The 20,638-nt window shown below is 42.8% G+C and overlaps 1 protein-coding gene across 2 annotated transcripts in view; it reads right to left on the bottom strand.

Moving 5' to 3' along the window:
- The window catches only part of cdin1 (CDAN1 interacting nuclease 1), a 105,319-nt gene that overhangs the window by 63,931 nt on the left and 20,750 nt on the right, over positions 1–20,638 (bottom strand). For both annotated transcript variants that reach the window (XM_041847964.2, XM_041847963.2), the window contains exons 3-6: positions 5,821–5,866; positions 4,739–4,803; positions 3,923–3,983; positions 316–388 (exon numbers count right to left, since the gene is read on the bottom strand). In XM_041847964.2, coding sequence (XP_041703898.1) covers positions 316–388; positions 3,923–3,983; positions 4,739–4,803; positions 5,821–5,866 — 245 coding nt within the window. The remainder of the gene's footprint in view (positions 1–315; positions 389–3,922; positions 3,984–4,738; positions 4,804–5,820; positions 5,867–20,638) is intronic.

Raw genomic sequence — 20,638 nt, 5'->3', positions numbered from 1 at the left:
CTGATGAAATGAACTAGCATTGATCTAAACAGCAGTTAAGTGGTGGGTGGTCTTCCGAGTGCTTAATTGTCAGTCATCTGCCCCAGGTAGTAGTAGTGGCCTGTCTCTCATTAAGACTGCGTGGGCTGAACAACATCAGCAGCAGCACTGTTGCTACAGCTTCCCTTAGGAAGGGAATTAAGACGGAGAGAACCAATGAAAGAACCAGAGAGAGTGAACCAGAGAGAGAGAACCAGAGAGAGAGAACCAGAGAGAGTGAACCAGAGAGAGTGAACCAGAGAGAGTGAACCAGAGAGAGAGAAAGACTCTACTCACACACACCACCCTCCTGATCCTGAAGGAACCTGTCCACAATGACGCGAGCCATGAGCGCTGGGGAGAGGTCCACCTGTGAAGGGGTTGAAACAACAAGGGGGGAGAGTGGGTGAGTATTATGTGGTTAAGGGATCTAGATAGTTCAAATAAAAACAGAGCAGGGGAGGGGACTTTGCTTTTCTCCCTCCATAGAGAATGGCACAATTGTGAGACATTCAAGGACATTCCCACAATTTTGGATCATTTGGATGTGTGAGAGTTTTTTTAAGAACTAAGAATGACTCCATTGGAAAAACATTGGCTGTCCGTGTTGGGTTGACGTCACAGACATAATGACATTTCTAATGGAGCCAAATTACAGTAAGCCTACATTGTGCTGTTTTACAACCTTGACCCAACTTTCGACAGCAGGCCTAACATCATTTGGTTTTTGGGAGCCTTCCTTCGCACTAATGTTTCCTTCTGGAACAAATGGGCTCTTAATATAGCCAAGCTACCAGCTTTAAATGCCTTCACTTCTATCAAGAGAGACGTGGAAGGAAGGTGCAAGTCACATCATCTGAAATGAAAAGTGCAACAATTAGCCCATCCAACCTTGAGACCCAGTCAGAGCTTTAATCATATGAAGATTACTAAGGCAGAAACACAGGACAGGACACACCAGAGGGACTGGAGCTGGTAACTACAGTACAATGCCTAATATCACAGGCGCTGGAAGAGGAAGAGTGGAGGACCTATGGCAGAGCCAGTCTTTGAAGGGAAGGAAGGGAAGACACCTTGAGAAGTGAGAGGGCTGCAGTAGGATGGAGATCAAGGGGAAGCCTGACAGGTAGAGGAACTCTAATGACTGATTTGGGGGCCTGATTACCAGTGTGAATCTGGCCCTGACAACAAGGTATCTGGTATCCAACCTCCCAGCCACCAGCCCACTCCATTTCATTTCTCTACTCATTCTGCACTGTAGCACCATATTCTGTATGGCTCTGAGTACCAAGACAGGTTAGAAATAATGATAGGTACCCCAATTGCTTATCTCTGGTGGAGGCTAAAAACAAGACATCTATAAACAAGAACCCTGAAGAGCAACGATTTGAGCAACAAAAGTTGTATTTTCTTATTTCTTCCGTTGGAAACAAAATTGCTAGCTCCCTAAATGTAACAAACCGTTTGGAAAATAACACAAAAACATGCAATTTGGACAGTTAATATAGCACAATATAAAAATGGAAAAGACGAAATGACAAACTACCTAATAACGCCATTGCCTCAGTAATACACAAGCGTGGCTAGTAAAATGTGTGCCATTTCCAGCGACTTTAAGAAACCGACTGTTCTAACAGCCGGGGAACATTTTTCTCTTGTTAGCATAATTGGGCCCCAAAGTGAATTTGCCCTTAGCTTGTATAGAGATTGTAGTGTTTCATCTCCTCTGTGATCCTTCCTGCTGGTGCTGGAAGCAGAGACAGAGCTCTCCACTCTGCACAAAGACTTTAAGACAACGGTAGAATTTGTTAACTATCTCCATAATTCTGCATACAAAAGGCAGCTAGCTAAAGACCAAACATGTCTATAATTATTACAGAGGTTAGGAGACAATCTTCATCTTCATTAGGGAGGGAGCTCAGACAGCATCTTCGTCTGTGTAGCCTACAGGGCTCTCTCTCTCCTCCATCTCTCCCCCTCATCCAATACTTATCCCCCTCTTCTATTCACATAAACCCTGAGATAACGAGAGAGCATCCCATCCCGAGTAACCCACATCAGCTCTGACACATGAGAAATGGCGACATTACTCACGCTGGCCCAGTCTGCATAAGGACCACCTGATTAGTTCAGGTACTTGCATCTCCCTAATTTTCATATTAATCATCAGTCCATCTCCTAGCTTCTCAAATCACATCGCAGCACTTCATGAGTTTAACATGTGACTAAGATTCACAGGCCCTTGAATGCCTGCTGAAAATAATTACCGTAAAAAATAGAAACTCTCCAGCTTCAGTTTGAGCCCCTGATGCTAAAAGGTGTCAGGCTCACAGACAGTCTAATGCAGTCTAATGCCTGTAGCTTTACAATTAAGCATATGTGCTTAATTGACCTTCACGAAGCACCATAAAAAAGGTTAGAAAAACAACAACTTTTATATAAAAACCTATAAGCATAGCAGAATATTTCAGGGGAAAAAAGATTATTAACATTGATGAAAACTATTTCCCCCTGTTGGAGATACTGTATATTGTCACATAAAGGGCTGAGACTAGATCAATTAGCTGTCTGCGAGAGCATGAGTGCTTGGTTTAAATGTTAAGTAGCGTATTAAAATGACAGTTAAATGGTTCATAGACAGTTATCTCCGAGCTGAGTTTAATCCTTTGAAAAAAATTATGTCTATTAAATGGAGAATGAATAATGACAGTTAGCTTTGAGGTGCCACTGATGCATGTGAACTATTCAGATTTAGAAAAGGAAGCATGGAATCTCATTGCTTGGTTTGAAGCATCTGCAACAAAAAAAATGTGATTGCCATTTAAAAGAAGGTTTAAGAGGAGAGACAAATATGCTTTGAAATTGCAACAGTCATGAACTGAGGAACAATGTTGATGCTTTTTGAGCTACCTAGATACCTATGGCTGAACCAACCCATGTGAACAAAGATGATAATTATTGGAAGGGGATATTAAAACCTCATCTCTGCTATTATCTGGGTAAACATTCCAGGCTTTTTGTTTCATTGAGCCCGTGGCTCCATTTCCCCCATGGTGCTGAGGATGTGGCGGGTGTGAGAGGAGCTACCCTAATAGCATGGCATCTTACGGCTACTGTCCCAAACACCTTTTCACTACCCATTAAACCTTGAGACTAACCCAATGTTAATTGTTAATTTGCTGACTGGCTGCAATGCACAGGAGACACCAGCTAGCGCAGAGCACATTCATTCTTATGTGATATGTTGGAGCTTGGCTGTGTGTAACAATACTCACAGCACCAAGACCGTTTTTAATACAAACACCCAGCGCTTTCACACACCACTTCTGAAGTGAATAAATCCCTCATAGTAACCTATGATAGCCCTAAACACAATACATACTCGGACTTTCGACCTAACATGTACATGTTCAATTAGCATTAAATATTTTGAGTTGTATGAAAATTCTTATTATTCCAAACCCCAAACATGTAGGCTTATGTAGAGTTGCATCTTTCTTTCTTTGGTGTGATTGGAAAGTGTGCTGCCTGATTAAAACAATATTGTGATGAATTGAAGAGTGAACCAGTCAGTGACCTACCTGCACCTCACCTGTCTGCAGTTTGAAGCAACTGTGGCAGTTTTGAATGTCAATTATAAAAATGACATAATAAAGCACAAACTATTTTCACATCTGCGTTAAAGGGGATAAATACTAATTACATTAAATAATTGGTTAATAGACCGGACCATTTGTCCAATTTTCATAATCGCTAACAGACAGGAAAAACGATTATTTGAAACGCATTCAGGGGTATTCAGGGGATAATTATGTTTGTACCAAGATTTGCTTGTGCGCACTTCAAATGGAAAATAAAAGAGTAGAGCATAAAGGGTAGAGAAATAGAGGTTATATGACATTACCTCATTGGCCAGCTCCAACAGTACAGGGACAGAGGGACGTGCCTTGGCTTCGCTCAGGTACCTTCATTATAACAAAGAAAAAACAGACAGTGGTGAAAAAAAGAACAGCCCACAAAGGCAGACAGAAGGGGAGAGGGGAGGAGACCAGGCCAGCCAAGACATGTTAAAGTCTCTGATGACTCCGGCCTCAGTGGCATATGGCAGGCTTGCTGTGGTTAAAACGGCAGTGCTTAGAAGACTCAGACTTCCTTTAAGCCAGACAAGCATGATAGTTAGTTAGTTAACTCCCCTCTCTTTGCCCGCCCAAAAATGCTTTTTCCCATCGCCAACTGAAACCACCAAAGCTCCCTCAGATCTTTACCAGATCATCTCTGAGGTTTGTTGTTATATAAGTGGATTAGAAGTGCATTATCCCGGCCTCGTTTCCAACAGAACAATGGCTTAATAAGCTAGAAAAAAGGCTGATTGTGATACGCAAAGACTCTTTCTCAGAATCCCCCTTTAGCCTGTAAACCCACCCCCCCCCAAAAAAAACGTATTTATTAGTTTAACATTTAACAGAATTAGGGATAATCAGCCCATCATAAGCCTGTGTAAGCCAAATGTCCAACTGCTGTTTTCTCTTTTCAGCAGGTGCATGTGGAGGTCTGGAATGAATCCTAAAGGTGGTGATTTGTTTTGAGGAGATTATATCTGTCATGGAGGCCCACCTACTCTCAGCCCTGTCCACTTCCTATCGCACAACGTGAATGATTCCCTTCCTGAGGGGTGCGGTGGGGTGGGGGGGGGGGGGGAGAAAGAGAGGCAGGACCGTACCTTTGGTAGTAGCTTTCAATGCTATCCGGGGCATGATGCCTTGATATGGTTCTTTTTGTCCTTTTCTGGAACAAAGAGTACATATAGTGTTACTCAAATTAAACGCATTTAATTTTCACACAAAATACAACATATTGTAATGGTGCAATTATTAATAGTAAAATATAAATAAATACGCTTGCAAGAAAGACATTATACACATGCTACAGCTGATATCCATATGGTAAACTTGCTATCCATGCAATGCAGTACAAAGACAAAAAACATAAAGCTTTTCTTTCCCCTGAATGAAAAGCACAGAATCACTCCGCCTTGGGGGTACTAATGTATTGTGTATGAACAGGCTGTGAGAGGGGTCATAGTAATTGAATCTCAATAAGTTTGCCCAGGGTCTCACAGCGAGTCACGGCAACCTTGTTCAACCCCCTACTCAAAACCTTGTATTCATTTTCCGCCTCGATCAAACAGCGACCTATTCCGCCGCCTGCCACCCCAACGTAACGCATTTCCATCATGCAATTCAATTTTAACCCATCTTAACCAGGGGGATAGGAGAGAAAGAACATTGCTTAAAAAACGACTTATTTAAAAACTACTACACAAAAAAAAATGTAATTCCGTGGAGACGGGCGGCATGACTGACACCTGTCAAGGGGATGATAAATGACTCCATTTTCTGCCTGTGCTGCCTTCTGCCACTCGCAGCAATGGTCATTTATCATCATCCGCTGTCAGTCGTGGAAAGCGGCAGTGACAGTGTGAGTCAGCAAACATTTAGCACACGCAGCCGCACTACACGGGGAAATGATTATTGTCAGAATAATAATGGTTTAGCATAATTTATTACAGGTCCACCAAATAAGCAGCAGCTAGATGTTATTAGACAGATGGATGGGAAGGCTTGGCAGACATCCACCGAGACTCAGGCAAGCAGGGCCCTCCACGTGAAAGAGAGGAGAGGGAGGGAGTGGGCATCCTCCAAACCAATCAGAGAGCTGGCAGTTCAATTACAAAGAAATAAAAGGACATTCATCATTCAATTAGGCACCTGTCAGGGATCACAAAGGAAGAAAAATTCTAACCTGGTACTCCAGGGAGAAGATGCTCAGAAGAGTGGACTGCGAGTGACTGGAACAAATAAAAGAAGGACAAAGTTAATTACCAGAGTGCATTGCACAGAGACAAAGGGAGAGAGAGAACCGCTTCAAAGCCAGGGCCGGCTCGGCTGCCCTGTAATCTAAAAGAACATGAAAACAAGTGTGGCAAAGTTGTTCCAGATGAACACCTCGGACAAAGGAATCCTGCCGCGATGGTCCGGCAGCAGGGAGGGAGGGGAGGAGGGGGGAGGTTGGTGTGTGTGGTATGAGATGAGAGAAAATATAGTCTAGCTCAGGATTTCTTTCTTCTCTTGCTCACACCATCTTCCCACAAATAGCCCCCCCCACAAACACAGTAGAGCAGTACATCGGCGACTCGTCGTTGTTATTTTGAGTGCATCCTGGTGTAGAGAACCACAGAGATGGTATCGTTACCTTGTAACCGGGCTAAAAAGGCACAAACATGAGGGAGAAACAAAGCAAATCCATGTAAATAATTGATGGGGTTCATTTCCATTAGCAGTACAGGGAACACAGTGCTCAGTGGCAACATATTGAAACACATTTTGTTAGCGATGAGTGAGCCTTCTTTCTAGGAGTGTGTGTGTGTGTGTGTGTGAAAGGGAGTGTGTGGGGGGGGTTTGCCTCACTATCAGTGCTGGCCTATGGGACGTTCTAGAACATTCCCAGTGCAACTGATGGGCTTTGGAAATATAAACTTTCACTGCAGGAAGCTGGGACTCCCAGGAGTCGGTCAATTCCATAGGTTGCCATAAGCTACATTCATCTCCAGCTCTAGTCAATGTCAAACACCTGGCAGTGGAGGGAAACCTGGAAAACAGGCGGCTCCAACGGGGATTCACAGCCCCTCCGATACCCCTCTTCTCCCCCCTGCCCACCTAAACCGCCACCCTTTCAATCCAAAATATTTAAAGCAGTGACAGATTTCTTTTCTCTAATTGGATGGTACAAACATTCCCCCACACATCAACACATCATGCACGTATAGTACAAACAAACACACACACACACACCACACATTCAGCAACTACAGAGAACGATGGTCTCCTGTGGTTTTGTGTCTCCATATACTACTCTCAGTACATTTGATTGTTAAATTTAATACACTTTTCTTTACAAGTCACCTGAGAATGTTATGTAAATACTGACTAGAAGCACTAGCTTCCTATCTGCATTGACATATTGAGTCCATACAGGCCTCTGCCATCCATCCCTGCAAACCATGAAATGACCGTGTGACATGTAAACAAAGCCTGAGGAATCTGACGCATTGATTTCTGTCTTTATCTTAATAAAAAGGACTACAGCACTGGAATAGTTTAGTAGTTTACAACGACTATAGGCCTAAACCCTGCAAAAGCCTCAACGTTAACTTCTCCAGATGTCAGTTGTAAACATTTTTACTACTGTGACTGTGGAAGGGCTAGGAGTAATGCTTAACAATGCAAGTCTCTAGTGCTTGTCCCTGTCATGTGGACAACCATCAAAACCACCAACTACTACTTTTCAAAAAGTTAAGACAAGAAAAAAAGTTACATATAAAACATTTTAAAAAGGGTCTCAGAGAGCGAAAACATGGCGGCTGCCCCAGCCTTAATTTACAATGATACGTAGGGACCACTGCAATTAAGTGAGCCATTAAAACGGTCAACATGTGGACACTTAGGGGAGAGAGAAAAAATAAATAATAATCTTCCCCACTTCAACCTTGCACCTGAGCATTTCAACAACATTACAGCACTATTCTCTGAGTGGGACCACCACCTTCTCTCTGCTGAAACAGACATCTGTTAGGTTTTAAATGGATTACTCTCTATAATGAGCGTGATTACTCCCTAATTGCTAAATCTTTACCCTGTTAAGTATAAAGGGACACAAACTGCTTTTAATATCTGTGAAAACATATCGGTTTCAAACAGCACGGTTACGATTTTTTTGGAAACATGGTTTTGTTTTTCTTTTTCGCTTCTGTCTGCGATGCTTTTCTCCCACCTGGGAATCCAGTGAAAACACTGAATCGAAAGAATGAAAACATCTTGTTCCAACTTCCAAGTTTACAAAAGATAGACATGGAGAGCCAAATTACGAGACAAGGGAGGTGGAAGGGCAGGGCGCTCGATAACTGGACACAAACCAAGGCTTGTCCTGGGTTTATAGAGTCTGTCAAGGTTTTACACTGAGGCAATATTTTATGTCGCCTTTCCATTGAATAGACATTAATAATAAGTTAATCGCAGGCTTTACATTCATGTATAGGCCTATTCAACCTGTGCTCTCCTGGTGCACTACGCTCAATTCATGTTAAAGAAATGAAGCCACGCGCAGAGCCTTACAAGAGTGGTCTGATCTCCAGCCTGCTCAATAGTAGCATTACATTCCCATACCCACATATTCACTCACCGCTCTCTCTGTTTCATAAGAGGATTTGTGACTCTTCGGTGGCAGCGATAACACACACATTGATGTAAAAACAGAGTCATTTCACAACAAAGGAGGAGCCCAACTCAACCAGATTCAATTACCTTGTTGTTAGCTATTATGCCTCCAAAATGTGTGTGCACCCATTCAATGTATCCTAATGTAGGCTAACATGAAGAATCCTATAGTAGAGATAAGGGGTGTATGGAGATAACAGTAACAAGGCACATTTGTTTATTATTACCTCATTTCATGCATCAGTGAGCATCTAGTAAACAAATCAACAAAAGCAAACAAACAGGATAAGGTAAATAAGATGAGGAGAGGGCGAGCAGCTTCATTATGTCACAATCTTTCTTTTGGAGTTTCTTTCCCATGGAAAGGTGGGGTCAATAACAATGTCCAGTGCCTAGGATGACCTAGCCACCTGACCCCTGATTACATCTGTACATACTCAGGCTGATAAAGCCATGTTTCTTCCCTTGCAAAGTAAATAGAGATTCAACCGGACTCGCCATTGCCTCTTCTCAGTTGATCATGTCATGATGAACCTCTGGAGTGAATACAGCGACAGTTTTTACATCACCAATACACAGTCTGACTAACAGATACTATGGACTGGGATATCACCCTGATGCTGATGATATGTCAATCTGAAGTGTTAACCCTTGCATCGTGTGAGGTGAGGGAGGCAGTGACCCAGACACTGACCTACTGGAAGTCAACATTTGGTCAGACTAGCTGCAGCTATATTATGACTATAGTGTTGTTTAGCCAATATGATAACACTAATTAAATAGATGCATAGTGTATCTATTAAGGCATGGCTGTAATTGCATGATTTATATGGTATTGTTGGCCTATTCATAACCATCTTAAATCATCATCAGCAACTTGAGTGTCTAAGAAAAAAAACATTTAATTAAGAAGTTGCAAGGGTCAAAAAACATAATTGACACTGACACAATGACCTCTGGAAAAATAGGAAAACAGAATCCATCCCAGCGGCCTTGAATTGTGAACATAGAAAGACAGAAGGTTAGGAAACAGAAGAGTGGTTAGGGAATCATTGTTGCTCTGTGTAATTACCCTTCCCCACCCCACAACCCTAGACAGCCACATTAATATGCACAGAGCCCAAAATAGTAGGGCTCCAGATTTGATTAAAACAATTAGGACGTTCACTTTGTTACTACGCTGCTAGGACTGTCTGTTCACTTCTATAATTCACCATGGGATATGTTACTCATCGCCATGTGTTGAACACTTAAGACCTATACGTTGTAAGACATTGTAGAGTATATTGGATTGTAAATAACAAATTGGGTCTGTGTATTCTGGTTGGCATATGTTGTCAATGCTTCAGGGTCCCCCAACCCCCTGGATGAAACTAGTCTAGCTCTGTTTTTCTGTTATGAAATTATTTTAGTGGGATTCCTTTTCTACTCCATTATCTCTCTAGTATGACATCACATATAGTTTTCAAAAAATGCACAATCATAATGTTACCATTGAAGAGGCAAACTGCTTTTTAATCAAAAACAATCAAAAACGTTTAACAAAAGACCAACGGTGATGAGATTACCACCAGATTGCCTCACTAGCTAATTAATTGAGGGAATATACTACAAGCTCTCAATTATTTTCAGAATCTTCCTATTTACAAATAATTAATTATAAACGATAGCAGTCATTTCCCTAATGAAAGCCACCTGGCTAATGGCGTGGGTATCATATGCTGTGACAGTACTTAGCATTTGGAGCATCTAGCCTATATGTAGAGAGCGGTGCATGTCGTGACTCTTCAGGGCATGAAGCTCACCGAGGCAGAGCACATTTTTTACTAATGACTCCGAGGATGTTGGGGGGTGATAACGAAAAGGAAAGTCAGTATGAGTGTTGCTGTCAGCGTTTCAATGGTTGACAGTTTATCCAGGTCCGATTAAGCTTCTGTACCTTCATCTGCAGTAGTTGGCCTAGGTCTTGATATGATGACCTTTTCTCAGTGACATGGCCGACAGCAGAATGGCTAGAAACAATTAAAGATGCATTATCTGATATATGGATATTATAAATATTTAGTTATGATCTCTGTGAAAAGATATCACATATTTCAAACACATATTCTTTCGCTTAAATGATAGATTGTGTACTGAAAGAAAGATAGCTGGATGTGCTTTTTGTTAAATACTCTGCATATGCAAATCCCTCTAATTGCACATGCTGATAAGAGGGGGCCAACATCTGTTTCTCACCAAAGTCTACCATCATCAGCAAGACGGAATCAAGAGGAAAAATCCCTAATGTACAACTGTGATACATTTCCACAAACCACATAAACAAACAGGCGTCTCAGAGTCATGGCGTTCCAAACAAATACTTGTTCATGAACAAAAATGTTTACCATTAAAGTTGTTTTTCTTCATTACAAATTGCCTATCTAGAATGGAAATGTGAATGTAAAAAATCATGACACCAAATTGACCAAAATGTAATCTTGATGTTAACAGAAATGTTTTCATTTTCTTGTGAAGATATCTTCAAGGTTACCACATACAAACATAAATCACCATCGTGGTTACAGTATGACAAATGCTCCTTAAAAGAAATGAAGAGCAATGATGAACACCGACCAAATCCATATTGAAAACCAACCTAGAGACATGTCGAATATTTCATTGACAGGAGAACAGTCCAATTCTACTCTGGCTTCAGAGTGATTGGAACCCCCAGGAATGAACCACAACTCCCATCAGCACCAGGGAGCATCAAACTACAGACAGGATGGGAACTCTCTTTCTCACTCAGAGGAAGCCATAGCCCACTGTAGCTCCCTGTGGGGGAGTGTTACTGTGTGGACAGAGCCAGAGACTGCTTTAACAGAAGCAGACAACATGGTATCTCGCTAGAGCTGTCCTGAAAGAGGAACATATTAACCCCTCACTTTATTATTATTATATTTTAAATCAAGTGTCTTCAGGGGTGTCCAAGATCTCAGGGCTTTCATGTAAGTGTGGTTAAAATAGTGTGGCCCATAACACCATTTATTTATTTTATTAATTCTTATTTACAATGACGGCCTACCCCGGGCCAAACCCTGACGACTCTGGGCCAATTGTGCGCCGTCCTAATTATGATTAATCATGAAAAGTAGCGGCCTCTCCATATGCGATTCGTGACAAACTAAGTTCTAGCTATTAAGGCATGTTACTATTGTTATAGTGCAATTATTATCAACATGGCTGTCTCTGCAAACTCTCGTGGAAAATAGAAAATGAGGCCTTGGTTATCCATCATGCAGCGAGGGTCCTCTGGTCTGGCAAGAAAACACATTACGCTGACCAACTGCCTGCCTACTCCCTCAAGCACAACTACACCACTTGTACCATTCTGGGCAATTTGTTCCATTCTTCTTTTTGCAATTGATCCCAGTATGCAAACAGATCCTGGGGCTACAGTCTCCAGTATAGCTGCGTGTGTGTGTGTGTGCGTTGTTTATCATTTTTGAAAGGCACATTTTTATTGGAGAAGTTTGTCAGTTTGCTATGGAAAACTGTGAATGTTGTCCACTTTCATTTAGTTTCCCTCTTCTGATGTTAACTTCCACATGCACTAAATTACTGAAAATTAAGTAGCCTCCTGCAATCATTGACAACACTGTCTGACGATTGGCAGCAGCTTATTGGAGTACTTTGTAGCCCAATGAGCCAATGTTTTACAATTTGGGGAGCTTCCTGAGGCCAGAGCAAGACATCCCTGTGAGGAAGCATATTATTCCTCCACTTCCTAATCAACTAATTGATCATATCCATTATTCATGAGTTCCTCAACCTGACATCAAACTGTAAACTCAGCAAGTCTCTCTCTCTCTCACACACACACACACACAGTTTTGTGATTAGTCTTCCCGGCCTGCGGCCGCATCCCAGCCTGCTCCAGACAGCACTCCTATTGGCTGGGGGGGTTCACCCACAAGCCCCAGCTGCCAGCTTGTGTTTTGGTCTGAGCCGAGAGCCAGAGGCATGTGGTGTGGTCATCCAGACCAAGCGCTAGGTGGGCTGCTAGGCTACACCTCACTACTGGCCTGTCTGGCAGCCTCAGAGACAGACCGAGACCAAGCCCTGGCTAATGTCATCACCACATCCAGGCTGAGACACTCCCAGTTAAAATGACATTATTGGGGTAGAATGAAAAGACTAAGGGGAAACCAAATAATAGTACAATGAAATCTAGCCTAAATATACTATATTTTACAGTAAAAAAATGGAAGGAAATATGTGATTCTATACTGAACAAAAACATAAACGCAACAAAGTGTTGGTCCCATGTTTCATGAGCTGAAATAAAAGATCCCAGAAATGTTCCTTACACACAAAAAGCTCTCAAATGTTGTGCACAAATTTGTTTACCTCCCTGTTAGTGAGCATTTCTCCTTTGCCAAGATAATCCATCCACCTGACAGGTGTGGCATATCAACAAGCTGATTAAATGGCATGATCATTACACAGGTGCACCTTGTGCTGGGGACAATACAAGTTTTGTCACACAACACAATACCACAGATGTCTCAAGTTTTCAGGAAGTGTGCAATTGGCATGCTGACTGCTGGAATCTCTACCAGAGCTGTTGCCAGATAATTTTACGTTAATTTCTCTACCATTTAAGCCGCCTCCAACGTCGTTTTTTAGAATTTGGCAGTACGTCCAACCGGCCTCACAACCACAAACCACATGTAACCACGCCAGCCCAGGACCTCCACATCCGGCATCTTCAGCTGCGGGATCGTCGGAGACCAGCCTCCCGGACAACTGATGAAAATGAGGAGTATTTCTGTCTGTAATAAAGCCCTTTTCTGGGGAAAAACTAATTCTGATTGGCTGGGCCTGGCTCCCCAGTGGGTGGGCCTATGCCCTCCCAGGGCCACCCATAGCTGCGCCCCTGCTCAGTCATGTGAAATCCATAGATCAGGGCCTAATTTATTTATTTCAATTGACTGATTTCCTTATATGAACTGTAACTCAGTAAAATCGTTGCATGTTGCATTTATATTTTTGTTCAGTATAAGTTCACCCAAGTGTTTGAGTTTTCAGAGCTATTTAGCAAGGAATGTTTTCATTTTGTGTTGCCATGTGTGAACAATCCTCTTCCAAGATATGCAGTAGTTTAATTAGCTAGCCTAGTCTCAAGAGTTTCAAAGTTTGAAGTCAAAATCTCCCACAGAGCTCTCAACAATGTCTTCAATAAACAGAATAAAGACAGAGTATTTATTTTGCAAAAGATGTGCCAACTGAAAATAGGGCAAAATAAGGACAATTTTAATAAAGAGGACAACATTTGTCAACAATTTGACCAAAAACAACATGATTTCTATCCTCTTTGTACAAAGCTGAACATGTTAAATCAGTGCTAGTGCAGAAGTTAGTTAACAACAATACCACATCCTTGGGATTAACTGGCATGTAATAGAGTGATAAACCATAGACCCAATAAATAATCAATGAGCAAAGTCCTCCCCAGCCTGAATATTACCATCAAAAACAAAGTGTCTCTAGCCAAGAAATCACCATATCAATGACACATGCCACAACAGCACTGGCCTCTGATTCCTCCCCAGATCACACTAGATAAACCCCAAATAACAGAGAAATTAACAAATGCTTGACATTTGCTTAACATCCATTATTCTGACACGTCTTCAGAATTTGAAAAGGCTGAACGCATGCTTAATCAACATTCATATTCCCCCAGCGAGCCACCGGCACCATATTGCAGCCCGCCTCACTGCTGATGAAAACGGCACATTAGGGCCCGATTCCAAAACGTTCAGGGACTCCACACTAGGGAACTGCTGTGTGTGTGTGTGTGTGTGTGTGTGTGTGGGGACTTCACACTTCTTCATTTTAAACATAACAAAAACATCTGCCCCATTCTTTTCCCCCACTTCCACACCCTTCTCTCTAAATCAGAAGAGCCATATGCAGAATGAGCTGAAAGGCGTTTTAAAGAGGGGAGTAATCATTAAATCCAAATTCATTCATAAAGTAGCGCAAAGGGCCAGAGAAGTCTCTCTCTTGCTCTCTCTCTCGACAAAGAGAGCGGAGGGACTGTGGTCCCCTCTGGACCGGGGGAAGCCAGGCGAGGCCTCAGAGCAGCAGCCCATCATTTCCAATTCTAATACGTGGTCGAAAGAAAGGCCTGATGGGACCGTTGTCACATTGGCTGTGTTGAGCACTCTCCCGCCCCCACGCTGCTGCTACACTGCCTCCCTGGTTCTCATTGTAGCTGGGGCCCAGTCAGCCAGACACTAGCCAGGAACAGGGACAGGACAGCCCCAGCCGGGCTGGAGGACGGGGGAGATCCATTTGCATGTCCCTCCATTGTGAGTGGGGGTAAGAAGTGACAGCACCGTGTCCAATTCTTTTCCCCTCAGAACAGCCCGGGCTCGGTAGGAGAGGCCAGGCTGACAGATGAATCCCAACATCTGTGTTATGCAGGCGACACAGCCGAGGGACCACGGCCGGCGCATCCCTCCCTTTCTCCATTTTTTCACTCCCTCCCTCTTTTCTCCCTCTATCCCTACTCATATCCCAGCAGAAAGACTGACAGACGCCCCGTGGAAATTACCTTGAAATGGCCTATCACAATCATTATCGTTTGGGATTTTGATCCTCTTCCCATTGAGTCTCAAAAGCAATGAATGCTAAATGCTATTGTGCTCAAACACTTTAGAACCGTGAAATATAATTTCCAATTAGTTGTGATTTATCACAACTCAAATTCAGGTTAAACAATGTGCATTTTCTGCATTTATTTTTGTGACATAGGCCTACATCACCAGTTCCATATTAAGAGTATTAAGAATAGGCCTATAAGAATTCAGTCAATCCATCTGCAGTGAGACAGTTCTGTTATTAACATGACAGTCATGAACCCACTGATTAGAAAGTAGCCTGGTCATTATACTACTTCTATCTCCATAGTGACCAGAACTGTGCAGTATTGTGATACGGGTTTGACAGTGATACCTCTCCCTGCCTGCCCCCTCTCCCTGGCACCCCCCCACACCCCGGTGTGGGTCAGTCCACTCCCCCTTTACCCCCCTGCCCACAGCCAGGCTGGCCAGTATTTACACAGTGGCAGGGCTCCCACACAGTCAGAGGGGAGGGGATTGCCTGCCTGCCGTGCCTGAGCGCATGCTAAGAGATGATGGATGGCCTAGTCGATATGTTATGTCTTAAGAGCCTGATTTCCTGCCAGTCCAATCACTAACCCTCCAGAGCCCAGCTCAGCTGATTGGACAAGCAGAATAATTTTGCAGGCTGTGAAAACACTGCTGCCGTGCCCGTCTGTCAGGCCCGGTGACAAGACTCAGGGTTTTTAAAGAGCAGGGGCCTCCCCGAGATCGGTTACGCAGAAGGAAATAATAACAATAACGGCTAAGACTAAACAAAAGAACCAGCACTGCTGGGAGGACCGCTATACACAGTTATTGGAATGAAAACTTTTCTATTTTCTTTTAAATATCACCCCCGAAAAATAGTTCTGGAAGAATACTGGTAGTTAGAGGTTTGGTTGAGAAAAAGAAACACTGTGGGGTAAAAGATCACATTCAGAACCCAAATAAACAGTACAATGATGTATACTAATATGGACAAAAAGTTAGTATATACAGTGCATTTGGAAAGTATTCAGACCCCTTGACTTTTTCCACATTTTGTTACGTTACAGCCTTATTCTAAAATTGATTAAATTGTTATTGTCCTTCATCTACACACAATACCCCATAATGACAAAGCAAAAACAGGTTTTTAGAAATGTTTGCTAATTTATTAAAATAAAAAACTGAAATATCAAATGTACATAAGTATTCAGACCCTTTACTCAGTACTTTGTTGAAGCACCTTTGGAAACGATTACAGCCTCAAATCTTATTGGGTATGACGCTACAAACTTCACACACCTGTATTTGGGGAGTTTCTCCCATTCTCCTCTGCAGATCCTCTCTAGCTCTGTCAGGTTGGATGGGGAACGTTGCTGCACTGCTATTTTCAGGTCTCTACAGAGATGTTCGATCGGATTCAAGTCCGGGCTCTAGCTGGGCCACTCAAAAACATTCAGAGACTTGTCCCGAAGCCACTCCTGTGTTGTCTTGGCTGTGTGCTTAGGGTCGGTGTCCTGTTGAAAGGTGAACCTTCGCCCCAGTCTGAGGTCCTGAGCGCTCTGGAGCAGGTTCTCATCAAGGATCTCTCTGTTCTTTGCTCCGTTCATCTTTGCCTCGATACTGACTAGTCTCCCATTCCCTGCCGCTGAAAAACATCCCCACAGCACGATGCTGCCACCACCATGCTTCACCGTAGGGATGGTGCCAAGTTTCCTCCAGACGTGACGCTTGGCATTCAGGCCAAAAAGTTCAATTTTGGTTTCATCAGACCAGAGAATCTTGTTTGTTTCTCATGGTCTGAGAGTCATTTAGGTCACTTTCGGCAAACTCCAAGTGGGCTGATGGAGGCCACTGAGTTCTTGGGGACCTTCAATGCAGCAGAAATATTTTGGTACCCCTCCCCAGATCTGTGCCTCAACACAATACTGTCTCGGAGCTCCACTGACAATTATTTCGACTTCATGGCTTGGTTTTTACTCTGACATGCGCTGTCAACTGTGGGAACTTATATTGACAGGTGTGTGCCTTTCCAAATCATGTCCAATCAATTGAATTTACCACATGTGGACTGACAAGTTGTAGAAACATCTCAAGGATGATCAATGGAAACAGGATGCACCTGAGCTCAATTTCGAGTCTCATAGCAAAGGGTCTGAATACATATGTAAATAAGGTATGTTTTTTTTTTTTTATATAAATTTGCACACACAAAAAAATACTGTTTTCGCTTAGTCATTATGGTGTATTGTGTGTAGATTGCTGATTATTTATTTAATCTATTTTAGAATAAGGCTGTAACGTAACTAAATGTGGATAAAGTCAAGGGGTCTGAATACTTTCCGAAGGCACTGTATGTAGCCGAAACGCACTTTGCACATAACATATTCTCTAAAATGCTGACACTGAGAACAAAGGAACGCTCAAAGTAGGCTGTGTCCCCCTTGGGGACCCCGGTGCCTTCTTCTAGCGGTGATTAGGGCACAATGCTAGTAGGAAGCTCCAAATCCATGCGACTTTGTAAGTGACCTCGGCAGGATCTAGCGGTGTCCTGGTGGCCTTGGGGGATTACATGTGTTACATTCAATAAAGAGCGGCCCCTCAGTGTCAAGGAGAAACGCAACACAACCATTAACCCCTGCTTCTATTCCTGAACATGCAGCCAGCTACATAGTGGACCAGAGGAGAGGCTGGCTGGCTGGCTGATGTAATGAAATTCAATGCAGAAACATTGACAAGTACTGTCTCTTTCTTAATGAGGGTGAATTTAATAGGACATTATGGACAAAGTATATTGAAATAAATGCACACATTTTTGCCCTTAATATAACAGCCTACTATATACAGTGCCTTTGGAAAGAATTCAGACCCCTTAACTTTTTCCACATTTTGTTACATTACAGCCTTATTCTAAAATTGATTCAATTGTTTTTTTCACCTCATCAATCTATACACAACAAAAAACTGGTTTGTAGAAATTTGTGGGGGGAAAAATGATAAAAAACACACTGAAATATCACATTTACATAAGTATTCAGACCCTTTACTCAGTACTTTGTTGAAGCACCTTTGGCAGCGATTACAGCATCGAATCTTCTTGGGTATGATGCTACAAGCTTGGCACACCTGTATTTGGGGAGTTTCTCCCATTCTTCTCTGCAGATCCTCTCAAGCTCTGTCAGGTTGGATGGGGAGCGTTGCTGCACTGCTATTTTCAGGTCTCTCCAGAGATGTTCGATCGGGTTCAAGTCCGGGCTCTGGCTGGGCCACTCAAGGACATTCAGAGACTTGTCCCGAAGCCACTCCTGTGTTGTCTTGGCTGTGTGCTTAGGGTCGTTGTCCTCTTGAAAGGTGAACCTTTGCCCCAGTCTGAGGTCCTGAGCACTCTGGAGCAGGTTTTCATCAAGAATCTCTCTGTACTTTGCTCCGTTCATCTTTGCCTCGATCCTGACTAGTCTCCCAGACCCTGCCGCTGAAAAACATCCTCACAGCATGATGCTGCCACCACCATGCTTTACCATAGGGATGGTGCCAGGTTTAATCCAGACGTGACGCTTGGCATTCAGGCCAAAGAGTTAAATCTTGGTTTCATCAGACCAGAGAATCTTGTTTCTCATGGTCTGAGAGTCCTTTAGGTGCCTTTTGGCAAACTCCAAGCGGGCTGCTATGTGCCTTTAACGGAGGTCTGGCCACTCTACCATAAAGGCCTGATTGGTGGAGTGCTGCAGAGATGGTTGTCCTTCTGGAAGGTTCTCCCATCTCCACAGAGGAGCTCTGTCAGAGTGACCATCGGGTTCTTCGTCACCTCCCTGACCAAGGCACTTCTCCCCCAATTGCTAGGATGAGTCTTGGTGGTTCCAAACGTATTCCATTTAAGAATGATGGAGGCCACTGTGTTCTTGGGGACTGTCAATGCTGCAGAATTGTTTTGGTACCCTTCCCAAGATCTGTGCCTCGACACAATCCTGTCTCAGAGCTCTACGGACAATTCCTTCGACCTCACGGCTTGGTTTTTGCTCTGACATGCAATGTCAACTGTGGGACCTTATATAGACAGGTGTGTGCCTTTCCAAATCATGTCCAATCAATTGAATTTACCACAGGTAGACTCCAATCAAGTTGTAGAAACATCTCAAGGATGATCAATGGAAACAGGATGCACCTGAGCTCAATTTTGAGTCTCATAGCATAGGGTCTGAATACTTATGTAAATAAGGTATTTCTGTTTTTTATTTTTTTATACATTTGCTAAAATGTCAAAAAATCTGTTTTCGCTTTGTCATTATGGGTTTTGCGTGTAGATTGATGAGGGTAAAAAAAAATATTTCATCCATTTTAGAATACCGCTGTAACGTAACAAAATGTGGAAAAAGTCAATGGTCTGAATACTTTTTGAATGCACTGATATATATATATATATATATAGATAGATATTCAACCAGCTACTCTGATTTTTTTACCAGAAAATATTTTTGCACCATAATTACAACAAAACCCGGATGAGCATGCTTTCAAATGTTTCTAAAACGATAAATATATTACTACACTGAACAAAAATATAAAACGCAACATGTAAAGTGTTGGTCCCATGTTTCTTGAGCTGAAATAAAAGATCACAGAAATTTTCCATACCCAGAAAAAGCTTATTTCTCAAAAATGTGGTGCACAAATTTGTTTACATCCCTGTTACTGAGCATTTCTCCTTTGCCAAGATAATCCATCCACCTGACAGGTGTGTTATAACAAGAAGCTAATTCAACAGCATGATCATTACACAGGTGCACCTTGTGCTGGGGACATTAAAAGGCCACTCTAAAATGTGCAGTTTTTTCACAACACAATGCCACAGATGTCTCAAGGGGAGGGAATGGGATGTAGCTCAGTTGGTAGAGCATGGCGTTTGCAACGCCAGGGTTGTGGGTTCGATTCCCACGGGGGGCCAGTATGAAAAATAAAAATGTATGCACTCACTAACTGTAAGTCGCTCTGGATAAGAGCGTCTGCTAAATGACAAAAATGTAAATGTAAAAAATGTATGGCGTCGTGTGGGTGAGCGGTTTGCTGATGTCAACATTGTTAACAGAGTGCCCCGTCGTGGTGGGGTTATGGTATGGGCAGGCATAAGCTACGAACAGAATTGCATTTTATCGATGGCAATTTGGATGCACAGAGATACCGTGACGAGATCCTGAGGCCCATTGTCGTGTCATTCATCCACCGCCATCACCTCATGTTTCAGCACGATAATGCACGGCCCCATGTCACAAGGATCTGTACACAATTCCTGGAAGCTGAAAATGTCCCAGTTCTTCCATGGCCTGCATACTCACCAGACATGTCACCCAATGAGCATGTTTGGGATGCTCTGGATAAACGTGTACGACAGCGTGTTCCTGTTCCCGCCAATATCCAGCAACTTCGCACAGCCATTGAAGAGGAGTGGGACAACATTCCAAATGCCACAATCAACAACCTGATCAATTCTACGCGAAGGAGATGTGTGACGCTACATGAGGAAAATGGTGGTCACACCAGATACTGACTTGTTTCTGATTCACACCCCTACCTTTTTTTTAAGGTATCTGTGACCAACAGATGCATATCTGTATTTCCAGTCCTGTGAAATCCATAGATTAGGGCCTAATGAATTTATTTCCTTATATTAACTGTCACTCAGTAAAATATTTGAAATTGTTGCATTTATAT

Source organism: Coregonus clupeaformis, chromosome 25 (genome assembly GCF_020615455.1).
Source record: "Coregonus clupeaformis isolate EN_2021a chromosome 25, ASM2061545v1, whole genome shotgun sequence".
Lineage (NCBI taxonomy): Eukaryota > Metazoa > Chordata > Actinopteri > Salmoniformes > Salmonidae > Coregonus > Coregonus clupeaformis.
Note: the sequence above shows the minus strand (reverse complement) of the source record. Positions and strands in the feature narration are given on the sequence as shown.